At 41.8% G+C, this 15,720-nt stretch overlaps 1 protein-coding gene across 1 annotated transcript; it reads right to left on the bottom strand.

Moving 5' to 3' along the window:
• Positions 1-655: 655 nt before the first annotated feature.
• nyap2b (neuronal tyrosine-phosphorylated phosphoinositide-3-kinase adaptor 2b) lies at positions 656-14,577 on the bottom strand. Its single transcript, XM_062429242.1, has 7 exons — positions 14,399-14,577; positions 10,000-10,316; positions 5,635-6,711; positions 2,782-2,901; positions 1,519-2,631; positions 1,281-1,375; positions 656-940 (listed from the first exon to the last, which is right to left on the bottom strand). The coding sequence occupies exons 1-7, from the start codon at positions 14,575-14,577 to the stop codon at positions 656-658; spliced, it is 3,186 nt and encodes a 1,061-aa protein (XP_062285226.1).
• Positions 14,578-15,720: the final 1,143 nt, after the last annotated feature.

Below are 15,720 nucleotides of genomic sequence, written 5' to 3'. Positions count from 1 at the left end.
CAGAGTTTCCTGTTTTTGTTCTAGGACTGACTGTTTTACATTCTAGAACATATTGGACCAGGCATGGTAGGAGCTGTAAAGCACATCGACGCAATTCCTCAACGTACAATACAACAGTGAAAATGCAAAGTATATAGACAGAATTGAAGAGTCCATTCATTTTAGTGCTTTTAAGCACAAATAAAAGAGTTGGGCATGAGAAAATTATGCTACTACAGTACAAGTATTGATAGATTATGCTTTCAAATGTAAATTAACCAAAACAAAATAACATTAAAACAAACATTAGATTGCATCTACATCTACTATACATAATTTAAGCTGCTTTTTAATCCCCATCTGATTTAGAAAATATCTATTCATCAAATATCTATTCTACTTATTATATTACAAGAATCCAGTCACAGGATATATAAAAATATCAAATATCACCAGTGATGATAAGAAAACATGACAACCTGAACAAGCAGAAATATTGCTATGGTAACCACCATTGTCCTTTGACATCAGCAAGTATCATCCTCCTGGTGCTCTTATTGGCTGCCCTGATGACCCCAATGTTGCAGGGAAGAATCGGTACAACCCAGAGGAAAGAGGGCGTGGGTAATTAGGGGTTGTGTGGCAGGGAGGTGTTTTATTGTGTTTGTCGTTACTGTCAGATGGCTGTGTCCCAGAATACAGTTGTTTGTGTAGGGTACGGGGGAGGACGGATCTTTTTGGCCCCACTGCTTTTCCCCCAGCCTGGGAGGACAGATGGGCTTTCTTGCTTGCACTGACTCCGCTCCTGGTGTCTGTCCTCATTCCTGTCCGGAGGAGGCCTATCCAGAGATCTCTGCAAGTGTGGATGTTGTCTGGAGCGGATCTCCATGCAGAGGGTGCGTTTCCTCTCGATCTGCTCTAGCATGGTGGTGTCGCCACATATCCATGGCATCTGGGGCATCTGAGGGACAGAGACATACATTGCATTTAATCTAGTTGCACACTTAAAGCCCCTATAAACGTGTGTTAAAGTCTTAAGTATCTTCAGATTAACATAAAATGCTTGAATGTGTGGTTTGATCAGACATCAATGACCATACTCATGAACTGTTATTAGATTCTGATTCAAATGTTGATTAATCCTGATTAATGCATGTGTGACATCATCTTTTTCTAATTGAGAAAAGGAATAAAAGAAATTGAAATAACCTGAACTGTTCCAACTTAGCTGACCTCAACTTGTACTGTTAACTTTCAAGGCCTTTAACAAAAAGTAAAGAAAAACAAGCAGATCTCCATACCTGGCTTTGATGTGTCTCTGCTGCTCTCCTTTGTGGAGTTCCCATTGGTGATGGGTTAGCAGGCATAGAAGGTGAGCGGCCATACTTAGGTGCTGCTATCAGATCGACAAAGAAAAGAAAAATATGATTAGTCGAACATAATAAGAATAGTTTGAAACTTTTTTGAATTAATGCATTTTTATACTTGTGTGTTGTGTATGGTTAATGCTGGATTCTCGCATGAATTTGAGGTTTTAACCCTCACCATTTCCAGTTCCCACAGTCATTGGCGGGCTAACAGATGATCTTCCATGATGAGTGGGTGTTGTTGTGGATGAATGCTGCCCTGACACTGTGCTGCCATTCCTCTCTTGTGCTTTTGATTGGTCCATGCTGTAATTTGCTCTGTTGTCTCGTCGGGGCGTGCCATCTGATCTGTATCCTCTTTCTTTACTCTCACACCTGTACTCCATTGAAGTAGGGCTCTTAGTGTTTTTGACATCATAGTGATGTTGATCAGAGCCATTTAGACTTCTGTCTTTGCTGTCCCGCCTCACTTCGAGGCCAGTTCTGCTCAGATCTTTACTGTCCTGTCTGGGTAGAGGAGGAGGAGGAAGATCTCCGTTGTGGCAGGTCCGATCTCTGCCTTCAAGTTTGGATTCAGAGCTGTAGCCAGCCCTGTCCTTGCTGCTTCTGGACATTTCTTGTCGGGGAAGGATCTCAGGTGGCTGGTCTATTCTACCATCATGTCTATGTTCCATGTCATTCCTTGCTCTCTCTTTGCTATCCTGTCTGGGTAACAAATCAGGACGATGACCTTTGCTATCGTGCTTATATTCCGCTCCAGTTCTAACTCTGTCTTTGCTCTCTTGTCTGAGCAGAAGCTCAGGTGGCCTGTCTCTTTCTTGTTTTGAGTCCCCACTATTCCTGGCTCTCTCTTTGCTATCCTGTCGGGGTACGACCTCAGGTGGATGATCCAGCAATCTCTCTCTGCTTTCATGTCTACAGTCTACACCATTCCTTGCCCTCTCCTTGCTGTCTTGCCTTGGTACCAGCTCAGGTGGCTGATCTAGCAGTCTCTCTCTGTCTTTGCTGTCCTGTCTCAGCAAACACTCGATTCCATGCCCTCCGCTACAGTCTTTGCTGTCTCTCCTTGGCATAAGGTCTCCATTGCTAATCCCTCTGTCCTTGGAGTCTCTTCTTATCAATGGGATGGGTTCTAAGGAGCTGCAGCTTCTGTCTTTGGAGTCCCGTCTCACAGGGATGGGTTCTACACTGCTGCAGCCCTGGTCCCTGCTATCCCTGCGAACAGGTGGCACTTCTACACCACTACAAGTACGGTCTTTACTGTTGCGCCTTTGAGAAAGGGGCTCTACATTGATGGATCTGTCTTTATCTCTTTCTCTTTCTCTTTCTCTTTCTCTTTCTCTTTCTCTTTCTCTGTCTCTGTCTCTGTCTTTTTCTTTGTCTTTGTCTTTGTCTTTGTCTTTGTCTTTGTCTTTGTCTTTGTCTCTGTCTCTGCGGTGAGAAGACTCTTTGCTGTGGCGTTCCTTGTCTCGCTTGGACTCCTTGCTGTGACTGTGGCTGTGGCGGTCCTTGCCTTCACGCTTGGACTCACTGTGAGATTTGCTTTTGGATTCAGCTGTAAGAGAAAAAAGAACAAAAAATGTTAAGAAGACAAACAATCAGATGACTATAAAATCCAAACATATTCTTTTATGGCCATTATTTGAAAATGGATTCAATACACATTGGATAATTGCTTGAATATACAGTAAATAATCAATTATATATTATATATCTGTGCAGCAATTTGCGGAGTGTTAAAATAATACTATCTTTCTGCTTCATGTTGCTGCACTACAATTATATATCCTCTAGGTGTCACTCACTACTCACTAAAGCAGCTGCTGCAAACCACTGGAGGCAGATACAATATATGGGCTAGCAGGCATTAGAATTGAGTTCATCATGTTGGGTGATATCCACTATCATTAAATGTTACATTATTTTTAGTTAAATCCATTTTATCTTTCACCTTAAAATCAACAGAATCTCAAATTTATGAATATAACGCATTGCGATACCATAAAGTGCCCATGGATAACAACACAACACACATTTCTGAATACTTAAGTTTCATCAGATGTCTGTGTGTGTAACACTCATGCACAGCTACATCGTGAGTCTTCTTTGGCACGTACACTGTACATACAATAGTGTGTGTGTGTGTGTGTGTGTGTGGCAAATGCTGAGATGAAATCTTATGTATGTCAATGATTTAAGGCTCAATAAAGAGATTATAGATCATCACTGCACAGATAAAAAAAATGTATGCACGATTGATTTCCACATAGGCTGTGCCTCTATATGGCTCCTATACGGGCTTTAACATACAGTACCATGCACAAGCATCCCTTGTCATGCCCACATGTGTCACACATGCTATGTGAGTGTGTGTGCATGCATGTGTGTGGCGATTAACTGGTTGGTAAGTGGGTCAGGCTAGCTGTTGCTGCCTGTATCGCCTCTGAAAGGCAGAGAAAGAAAAAAATTAACCTCCATTCATTGTGTTAGGTCTGTGCTTGCGTGCTAATTACACCATGTGTGCTTGTAGCCGGTCACAGAGCAACACACAAAACCAGTCCTTTAGCCCCATGTGGCACTTGCACACAGGTGTTGGGATGAAAAATAAATAATCTAAAAAGACCTGTTTACACAGCACCCCTTGATGTATAGATCAAATATGCAAAAAGATTACAAACCATATGGGGCTAGAGAAGAAAATACTGTCAGAGGGCTCATTGGTAAGACATCACTGGGAATTCCTGGCACATGGCTGCAATACTTGACTATCTAGTTGTCGCTTAACATAAAATGCTCCTGAGAAATAATTAATCCCAGTATCAAACAGCAAATGTGCACAAATTGGTACATGTATGCATCAACTGGAAGATGTATCCCTGCAGAATCAACAAGGAAATAAATCATAAATCATCCCAGCTTCTCTTCCCATCTGCACAGCTGCCCCAGCTACCTGATTGGCTTGATCATCAGTAGATTATGTGCTGATTGGACAGAAAAGAGAATCTGATCCTCTGATCAGTTGTAGATTTGAGTTCAGTGCCACAGCCATCCCCATCAGGAGCTCATTGCTCCGTTGTAGACCAGAATGCCCTGAGCTGTGATTGGCTGTATTACCCATGGGGAAGGAATCTGCAAATAAGAAACAGGGATTTCTCCTCCTTCCACTGTTGCTATGTTGTAGTTGCTAAGAGCTTTGAGTAAGGATGGATGTGTGCACTCTTTGCAGTTCTTTTATGATTTATGTAGAAAAGATGTGCTTGAATAAATCTGCTAATTAAATGTTTTCCTTCATTTTTAAAATTCTTTCAGACTGTACAGCTTGTCTCTCAAGAGCAATGTAGCATTAGAGTTCAATTTAAATATAAATATGTTTCATGTCAAACCTCACTCTAAATCATCAGCTGCTCTCTTTTCATTTATTAGAAACACACAAAGCCCTTTTCAAATAATGCATGACATGCTACTACATGAACTATACTGCTCTTCATGCATTTATGAAACAACCTGCTTATTTAGTTTCAATTTGATGCCTGCCAGGATGTTAATTTGAGTGATGCTGATGCTGCTTTTTTGGAAACTTCAAGCAACTTCTACACCTTTTATCATTATGAGCAGATTACATTTTCGTTTATTTTGGCAGTGTCTTGAGTGTGGCACGGCTATCTGTATTTAAACATGATGTTTACATATTTAAAAATAATGCTGCCTGACGGCCTAATGCCATGAGTAGGTTTGAGAGACCTGCTGTCTGCTTTAGTCTCTAATCCCCTCAGATTAAATGATACGATCTGTATCAGAGTTTGGCTCGCCAGGCCTAGATTAAATAAATGGAAGGTTGCAGAGAGAGCCACAAAAACCCTGCATGGTACCGTAAAAGTGATTAATTCTATGTACAGCCTCCTAATTTAGCAGGGTTTTAACTCGTTAATACAAAATAGGGATGCATTACAGTACCACTGATGAGGGAACCGGTGACTACTTTTTAAAGAATGTTTATTTGCTCCATAGTTTACTGCAGCCAAATCTTTTAGTAACGTCATCATCCATGCCATTCATAGTTGCTTTTGTATGTTACTTTCTCTCTCTAGGTTCTGTTTGTTCTTGCAACTTCTCTGTGATGGTAGGGTTGATTGATTAAGAAGATTTTTATACAGATATGTGATGGAAAGCAGTCTACACTTTTCAGGATTAAAAATGACATAAATAAATAAATAAATGAATAGGAGGACAGCTGTTTATGCCCTTTGCCCTTTGCTACATATTAAGGCACATGTGTGAAATGACTCACTCTCTCCAGGCTCTTTGGACTTTCTGCCACTGGTGTTTTTCTTCAGCATATTCCTGCCTGTTGTGAACAGGTTGGTGAGTTCGTCCAGTGGGCTGGTGGGTGTCCGTGATCGCCCTGTTGACACATTCTGCATTGAGCCATGGAGTCTACCCACACTGTCTTGAGGTGGCGAGCCCTTGCCGTGAGGGGTGGCAGAGGCGCTTCGTGGCAGACCCCCAGGGAATGGCATTGGAGCGTCAAAGGGAGGTGTCCGCATGAGGCTCAGTGGGGTGAGACAGCGGCCCATGCTGACTGGTGATGGGCAAGCAGAGTGGCTGCGCTGATAGGAGGATGAGGAGGAGGATTTGTAGAGGGTGCAGGGTAGAGGAGGTGCAGAGGAGCGCCCAGAGACAGTGAGGGTTGGGGTGGCAGTGAGCTCCCTGCGGATATGTGCAGAGGAGGATGGCTCGGTAGAGGAGGTTGGGGACTTGCTGTAGGACTGGTTCTCTAGCATGGGTAATTTGGCTACATCTAGAGGAGTGAGGGGAGACTCATCTGAGTTGGGTGAGCATTGGGCTGGTGCCGGGGGGAACACCAGCAGTGGAGGCCGATGGGTAAGTAAATTGGGAAATGGTGCAGGAATATCACAGAGGGGAATGTTTCGAGGTGTAGAGCAGCGACTGAGAGGTTCAGGGTCATATGGTGCTGGGGTAGGGCATGCAGAGCGACATCCCACAGGGTCAGTACGGTACTCCATATCGTCCAGAGCTGGATACTTCATCTCCTCATACACAGCCTCTCCTGGCTCCTCATCCTCACTCTTTAGTGGTTCTCGTCCTCCAACATCAATCCCACCCATCTCTATGTAGACAGGTTCGTCTTCACAGTCGTCTGTAGGGCTTTCATCACTCTGTGGTGGTGAGGTGTTGCGTTCGCAGGGGGAGGTGATGTGGTGGAGGGGTCTGGGAAGGCAAACCCCGCTGCCTCCGTGGCTCTTGATGTAGGACTCATCAAAGGAAACACTCAGTTGTGTGTTTGGGTTCCTCTTAGGTTTGGGTGGCGGCACCCTCCTACAGTCCTCACTACATCCTTGAGTTGCTAAAGAATAAAGAGAAAGAAAGTCTTAACACAAAACCATCAGACAGCCATTTTCCTTTCGTAATATATTTTGTCAACCATAGAACTTCCATATTCCTACACATCTGCATACTGTATTACGCAACACCACTTACTGACCCAAACAGCTGATCTGCGGTATAAAACAGTGCTAAAATACATTTTGCTGCTGGGCTGCTCAACCTCTGTGCTGGTGTCATGTCCTCCCTCAATTATTGTTCCCCTCCTGTCAAAATGTGTTCTGTAGCACCACCTTGGTGACTGGGGACTTAGATTATGGTTATGGTTAGGTGTAGCAGAAATAACTGGTTGAATTACGGTTGGGGTCAGGTTTAAGCACCTCAGAGCATGACTGGGTGGGGTTAGGAATAAGGTTGGGTGCAGTTTATCATCATGGGAAACACATATTGATTCTTCTGTACTATCATACTTCTGTCTGCTTCTCCAAACTGGGAGGCTGCTGACCGTCATCTACTGAAAGAAATACACTGACTATGGATAAATATTTCACACATTCCCACTTCAAAAGATGCAAAGTATCTCTTTAAAGTCGAATGTAGTTCTCTGGGTCAGATGTAGGTCAACCTGTATAGCTGAGAGCAATATCTTGAGTCAGATATGGGGGAATAGTTGAGGCATATGCATGTTTCTAGGTCACATATACAGCAGTGGAGCAGTATGTGAGTATAGTATCTGGGTCACACACTGTGGAGCTTCTTTCTGATTGTGGTGACGTAGCATTGCAGTGAGAATCGCTTTAGATGTGGTGCAGTGAGGCTATAGTACAGTGATCACATTGTCTAGATACTACTATGAAGTACGGGGACCTTATAGTAGTCCTCTCACAGTGGACAGGCTCAATAGTACTGAGTTGCTCAAAGTATATTTCTAGGTCAGACGCTGAGATGTTTGGATAGGAGTGTTCCTCTCTCTGATAGGCAGGGGCAGATAAGTGTAGTTAAGAGCCAGACCATGTCTGAAATCTTCAAACTGCAGATTTTATACCTTTAATAATTCAGATGCCAGATGGCCCAGACACACGCATGCTTCCCATAACTGTATGACTCACCATCATCACTACATGCACACACACATATACACACTGCTGTACACATACCTACACATTCAGAGAGGGAAATTAGGACATGTACACATTTTATACTTTGTAGCAGGAAATTAGATAGATAGGTATATAGATAGGTATTTAAGTATTATTTTAAGCTGTAGATACAAGCAGTGAATTCAGCTGTCAAAAAATATTAGACCTGTAGCTGAATACAAATCAGAACATTTTATTTTGTTTTGCAGGGGTACTTTAGGGGTCTGACTATTGATTTATACAGGCTGATGTCCATTTGATCTGAGGGATGAAATGTAGATTTCACAGACTGTTTAACACCTGCCTTTTGATTTTGGCCCCACATTTTCTCCTCATTACCACTAATTAATAAAATGTTAATAGGAGATTTGGTTCAACCCAGATGTTTTCCTGCAATGTGTTTAATTGGACTGTTTTTCTGTGAGAGTATGTGTATGTTTGTTCATGCACTTGTGTACAGTATGTGTGCATGTGTTTTCAGAATCGTCTCTTACATTACTACACAAACAGGTTTTTGTGGTTGATCTTGAGATCAGTTTCAGCACTCGTGATAAATCCATCACTACAAACATCGCTTACTCCCTGTCCCTTCTCTTCTCCTCTTCTCTACTGCTCCCTCTCCTTCCCCTCCCCCTGTAGCGGATGTGTTTTCCCGCAACCCCCTCCCCCCCTCCACTCCTCCTGGGGAATCAGAATCTAGGTCAATCGCTCCTCCTGAATGAATTCTACTCTGACAAGCTCCTCCCCTTCCCGCTACAGCGCCAGCTACAGAGCATGCAACCCTCCCCTCAGCCAGGGACACCCCCACACTCTCACTCTGATTGGCTCTGGAGCCTCAGACTTCAGCATCTCCATAGCTGCATTGGCCTGAACTGCTTAGTGATGTTGTGATTGGTTGGGCTACAGGGGGTCTTGTTTCTGTGGGATGGTTGCCGTGGTGCCCAGGAAGATCTGTGTGCACATAGAGATCCCCACCAATCTGAGCCAGGCTGGGCGACTCCCTTAACATCACATTGGCAATGAAGCATCCAAACTGAAATGGAGTCAAAGCTTCCCGCAACCTTTAAATCTCTTTGCTCTCAAATCCACCTGCCTCAAATACTATAATTATACTATAAACATTAGTTTAATTTTGCAATGCTTATTTCTTTATACTCAGTACACGTGCTGTGAGTTATTATTTTATAATAAAAAACAAACTGTATAATAGGGTGTTTTGTGCATTTGCTATAGCAGTGATTGTATCTGTGGTTTGCTGGGGGAAACATTCCTTGAGCTCAATTAATTCTTATCCAATCCATTCAAGCTTTTCTTAGACTGAGCTGATGTACTTTAATTATGCCCTCGTTTTCATCCATGGCCAAATAGGCATACAGTGTTTGTTTATTTTGCTTAACCTCACTGAAATTGCTGAAGGGTGCTTCTATTGGACCTTGATTAAGGCATCTCTTTATTTCGGTCTTTGAAATTTTAAACTAGAGGAACATTTGTGATTTGCCTTTTGGAAATATTAAACTAAGTCAGTTTTAAAATAGGTTATAGAAATGTCAAGACAATTCTTCCTTCTTTTTTGGACTGAGTCCAGCTTTGACAACTTACTGGGTGACCAATGATTCATCTGCTGGGGTGAAGTTAGTTAGTGGAGCTGTACCTAAATGCACAAATCTTGTTCCCATATTATGTATACCATGACTTTACTCTCAAGTAAAATGTACTGAACAAAATACTTATGTATAACAAGCCAAAATATGCCAACTTTTGGGCATATTTTGGCTAAATATCTGTTTATGCTGTGAAATCTGAATATGCATTAAAAATGTTGTTCTATTATTGGAATTTCAAAAAAATGGCAATTATATTCCAGAATAAACAAAATACTTTACATACTAAACATATGAAACAATTGTTTAGGTAAGAACAGCAATGCACATCAAAAATGGAAAGTGTCTTTGCCAAATTGTGAGCTTAGAAACAGCACAGAAATAATAATTGTGGTTTAACTTCATTGTAATTGTAATTATATATATTTTTGCCATAATGGTACTTGTATGAAGTATGTACTGAATAGCTAGATGTCATGTCACTGTAGGAGAAATAGAGTTTAAGAAGGCACTGCAGAGAACAGCTATATATAGCGCAGCAGTTTGGTGTGAAGTGCCACCACCACTCACCGTCACATCTCTCCCCGCGGCAGGTGGACATGGGACTGTGGTCCACTGCCTCGGACGACATGCTCAGCTTGGTGGCCGGGTCCCTCCTGGGCTTGGGTGGGGGCTGTTTCCTAGAGGTAGGGCTTCCCACCTCTTCCTCTCCTCCACCCCCGCTAGTTCCACCACCTACTGAGTGAAGGGACTGGGAGCGCACAGAAAAGCCCTGGCCACAGGCAAGGGCATGCGGGTGGGGCATGGGCATGCGTTCCTGGGGGTCTGGCATTGTAATGGAGCCCATACGTAAGTGCTTGCCTTCAGTTGCTATGTCGTCACCCGTCCTAAAACAGAGAAGAGAAGGGAGAGAGAGGAAAGGTAAAGGGTTAAGGGACCAGAAATGTAAATATGATGTACATGATGCAAAAAGTCATATAAATCTCTAAAATGTACTGACATGCTACACTATTTTACATTACAAAAAGGGAAAGACACAACATGAAGACAAAATCCTTGAGTTCCTACATCCTGCCCTGGAATCCTTTCCTGTCAGGAGATAAAAAGCATAACACATATTATACCCTGACAGGGTCATGTCATGTATATGTCTGTGTATATCGTGTGTGTGTGTGTGCGTGCGTGTGTGCGTTGGTGTGCGCATTTCATTCTATGCAAGCAATAAGAGTGTTAATAATAGCAGACATGTTAGTACCACTGAAAACAGAGTCCCTTTCAGGGCCAAGTATTGATTTGAGTTTAACCCTGGATATGACCAATGCCGCTCACACAACCACACACATAATGACACCATCAAAGTTCCCCGGCCTGTACACAATCAATCCCTATAAATGGATGATTGGCCTGAAGGGAGCATTAATGATGTCTGAGTGGAGCGTGGTAATGGGTGAAGGGAGGGTTGTGTGTATGTGTGCGTGTGTCTGAGTGTGTGTGTATTTATCACTGAGAAAATGAGCCCAGGATCTGACTCTATTTGATTTGTACAAAAATAATGATAATGTAGGCTTTGCATCTCTGTAGTTTATGTATTCACTGTCATATCAGGAAAGCACAATTAAGCTTTATGTCAGAGACTTAAGCGTTTAAACAAATGGCGTTAAAAACAAACAAACAAACAAAACATACCAACAAAATGAATTTGTGACTTTACACATCCTTATCTTGTGTGTGTACACGCGTGGGTGTGTATGCATGTGTGTGTGTCCCTCTCAGTGTGTGACTTTGCTGACTCTGACTCCCTCCTGGACAGCTGCTGAACAGAAGTTGCTTGGTTGGGTGGGTTCATTGGTCAGGGGCTTAACTTTGCTTAGCAACACAGTACCCATAGAAACCAGACACAAAACCAGCTGCCGCTGCACAACAATAATAAAGCACACGTGTGCATCATAACACATAATCACATCACCTATTATTTACAGATGACAGTGGTTTTACGAAAGATATATGTTTCCAGCAACCTGTAGAGCCAGAGTGCTGATGTTTTTTTAAAGAAAGATCATCAAATCACATGATAAGTGGAGACTATAATGAACATGTTAAAAATATTAACCATCCATGATTGGGCTAAAACATCTCTGAAAAAAGTGAAAAACCTTCATCTGAAGCATTCAGCTACAGGTGGCAGCAGCACAGTAATAACAATCACTCCCTCTCATATGTTTTGTGGGTGTATGGACACCCGTATACATGGATTGTGTGTATGTGTGTGGGTGTGACTGGAGTAGTAGTGACTGGGTTATTTATAGGATATTTGCGCAGTGATTGGCTAGAGGACAGACCACAGGTGCACTTGAACCAGTTGGAGTTGACGTGTAGTCAGGCAGCTCTGGTTCTCTCACTGTGAAACCATGTGACAGGAAAACAACAACACAGAAACAAACCAAATGCTGATGGAGATCTTGAGAATAACTAACAAACAAACAAACAAACAAACAAACAAACAAACAAAATAAAATGCCTGAAAAAATATGTCTATCTGTAAAGCAAACATGAGAAAAGTAAAAACATGAAAAAGTAAAGAAAAGCAAAAATGGGTAAAAAGAAACAAAATTGCCATGCATATATGGATACAAATGAATGAACATGTGCAGTGTTTAGTGTATGTATCGGAATACACATGCATATTTGAGTGAATCTGTGTGCACCTCTGTGTGAATAACTTCCTCTGATGAAATACAATAAAAGAAACCCAGAGATAGCAGCAGGCAGGAAGGCCCGCCTCACTCAAACCTAATGTGCTGATCTGATTGGCCTATGGCTGTTCCAGCTGTCACCAGGCAGAACACATCTCCTGCAACTGAGCTCACACTTAATCTCCCTCTAACAGGTTTTTTTTCTTTCCCCCCACTCTTAAACACATTTGCTCTAACAAGCTCTTTCCCCTCACACAATTGCACAGTCCATTTGTTCTTTCCTACCCTTTCTCTTGCACTAATATATTCTATTTTCCTTTTGTTGCATGCACATGTACATAAGCGTGCATGTACAAGCTTGTGCAGATGCAAATGAAAGCATGTACACATGAATCCTCACACTCTCAGTCAGTTACTGTAAAAATGGGTCGCCTCATTGACCTACTTATAAGCCTCATGAAAAATCCAGTTATTTTTTAGACTCTTCCTCCAGTGACTGTGTATTAATATTTCAGCTTTGGCAACAGCTGAGAGACAGTGGAAGGATGGCAGGACAGTAGATGCCACTTTCTTCGGGCATTACCCCATCCTGGAAAATTCACCAAGTTACTGTACAGGACTGCAACAGACTGCTATAAATGCTGACCATTGACAAAAGGCAGATCTGGATAGATCTCTTAGTACTCGGACTTAACTGGCCTGAGGGAACATGCATGCAATATATAAAATATACTGTCTATGGACAATTTAAACACAGTGGCAGCGGATATGGCTCTTTGTGAATGTGAAAGGGTTCAAAGCATTCCTGAATAAATCAGTTAAGAGCAACATCTGGTTATTTGCTCAGCTCCCAAAACCACATCAATGTAATCATCTGATGCACAGCTAAAACTCCCAGCAGATGCTAAAATACCTTCTACCATGTCAGACAGACTGGTAGAACAAATAATTTTTTTAATTCCATGAAAACATAGGATAGCATTTCCCATAGCCTGCTACATCATAAGATTGTTTGACCATCTAAGTGAAAACAAGTTTTTCTTTACTACTTTATGTACTGATGTTTTCTGAGCTGAAATATTCATCTACTTGATGGATTGTTTGCTCTCAAAGAGTAATGATAATTATGACTACTATATACCTTTATTATGAAAAAGATAGTTTGCTGGTAATTAAAAAAACATTGAATGAATAAATGTGCAACAGCCCAACAGTGTTTCTTGAGTTGTAAGAAACCATCAATCCAAACAATATAAAAGGTGATGTTAGTCCATGTTTCCATGCACAGAAACAAACACCAGAGCAGACTTATGACTTCCGTACTGTGCTTCCATTCTCAAATAATTTCTACACCACTGGAAAAAACATAACAATTAAAAAAAAAAATAGTTTACTGAGAATTTCTTGGTGTTATTTCATACCTCGAGGTTCTGCTTTCAGTTTGACAGGGGGTTTAAGCAATCGGGACGCTCATTCCACCACACCAACATATTCCTAACCCTTGTGCAATGTCCTATTATCATCCCCAATGACTTAATGACTCACTGCTTACTATTCTACCCCACAACAGAAGCACACTGTGTCCACGTGCTAGTCACGTTGTGAGCGCCTGCCTCTTATTCGCTCAACTTTCGGGATGCCACACAGTGGCACTGCTGTTACTGCTTGCTCATCACAACATACGCAAAAGGGTGCATCTGATTCCCCATGAGGTTAGACAAACCAAACATATTCAAGCTTTAAGGTATGTTGAAACTTTTTGATAACATCCCTCTTTGTAATGTAATACCTTTCTAAAGCCAGGATGGTTATATCTGCATAAATCACAAATGCGTACAGTAAGATCGAACTCCTAACCATGTCTCATTTACACCCTCACATCCTAACACACTTTCTGTGACAGCCCACCCCCTTCCTCCTTAATTCTAAAAAACTATCTCAAAAATGGTGCAGTAATGACCTCCATTCAAGGACAAGTCCCAAATAAGTCTAAAAGTGAAAAATTAATTATCCCCTATAGATCATGGGGTGTACCAGTCCACACTGGCAATCCCCGAAATATGGCAACCTGCCATTGCCACAGGGACCCTCTGGCCACTTGTCCCCAATTCCATACAACCTTTTCCTGAAGTGAACCCAGTCACATCCTTGTATGTACAGAACAGAGTCTCCTTGGTGTGCTTTACAAATACTTGTTAGTCTAATTCATACAGAGATGGCACTTCCTTTATCTGTTGCCTTTCCTTTGTCTAATTGCTACTTTCATTTCGACCTACCTCCTTATGGCTTCCTCCTGTTTTCTCTTCTTGTCGTTTTTCTCCTGCAGGAATGCCCTATTTCTCTCATTCCTGGCGTGGTCCAAGTTTTGAGCTACCAGGCCGTTGTAGGCTCTCAGCCCATTCTCCTCGACGTACTGGAAAAAACGGAGAGTTTCTTCCTCTTTGGAATTCATCATACTTCAAGTGTTCCACAGCATTCTGATAAGGAAAAATAAGAAAAAGTTAGCACCTTAAAGAGAGAAACAAAGATAATAGCGACTAATGTGGCATTGTATATGAGGGTCTTATTGTGTCAGTTGTTATTCTTTCAACGTTCATTTTTCAAGGTCAGCCTCTTTGAAAACCAATGAAGCAGGATTGCATCAGCAACATAATAATGTCACATGTCATGTTTGTGTGATGTTGCTGTCATTTTTAACCTTTCTGACCTTTGCTGCAGAGTTCATGGCCTATGGAATGTTTATGATTGTAATGAGACTTGCATCATGCCTATGTCAACAAGAGTAAGCATTTTCCCTGGAGGGTTGCAACATCTTTTCTGTCATTCATTGTACACACATACACACACACACACACACACACACACACACACACACACACACACACACACACACACACGAAAGCTGACATAACCATGTAAATGTCCAAACAGCCAAGGAGCTCACTGTTTAGCTATAGTCACTAATAACCGTCTGTTTCAGTATTTCATTTTTCTTGCTCGTTTTCTCAGTTGTGTTTGCACATTTTCTGCCTGAAATTATTGGCTTTAACCAAGTGAGTGTCTGAATGAAACTGAAAAAGGGCTTTCATCTTTTGCAGTTGTAAGTATCTATGTGTTGGGCTCAGAAGTGAAAATATAGTACTCCAGGGGCCAACCACACAGACGAAATTAGCCTATTTTACTAGACTGCAATGCGTGGTTTTGCATGCATAGACTATATCATTGTCAATCTTGTGTTTAAGATCTAAAAATAATCTCTACTTGAGTTGTTCTTTGCTAATTCTGTAACAGACTATTGCTGGCAGCATCAATGGCATGCATAAGTAAGAGTGTGGATATATCTGTAAGGAAAAGCCTCTTCAATGAAAACATCCACACTGGTGCAATCACTCTGTAATCCACTCCTTCAAAATGGGAATCAGTTTACAGTAACATAGCACTGTTTGCAGCCGCATAAACTCAAGCAAAAGCATGGAGCTGCTAATGATGTGATTCAGTGTGCATGCATGTACAGTATGCATTTGCCTGAAAACATGTGCAACTGCATGCAACATAGTATATACAATGTGCAACAGCCCAATGTGAATTTGGAGAGGCC

This window comes from Scomber scombrus, chromosome 11 (assembly GCF_963691925.1).
Source record: "Scomber scombrus chromosome 11, fScoSco1.1, whole genome shotgun sequence".
NCBI classification, from domain to species: domain Eukaryota; kingdom Metazoa; phylum Chordata; class Actinopteri; order Scombriformes; family Scombridae; genus Scomber; species Scomber scombrus.
The sequence above is the reverse complement of the archived record's forward strand: the minus strand, read 5'-3'. Positions and strand labels throughout refer to the sequence as shown.

Excerpts from the sequence above, each read along its gene's own strand:
- nyap2b (XM_062429242.1), bottom strand. The coding sequence starts at position 14,577 with ATGATGAATTCCAAAGAGGAAGAAACTCTCCGTTTTTTCCAGTACGTC. Across the intron at positions 2,632-2,781 it reads CAGCAAAGAGTCTTCTCACC|AGCCCCTTTCTCAAAGGCGC; the intron begins GCAGAGACAGAG and ends CCATCAATGTAG. Across the intron at positions 1,376-1,518 it reads GGGAACTGGAAATGGTGAGG|CAGCACCTAAGTATGGCCGC; the intron begins GTTAAAACCTCA and ends TCGATCTGATAG.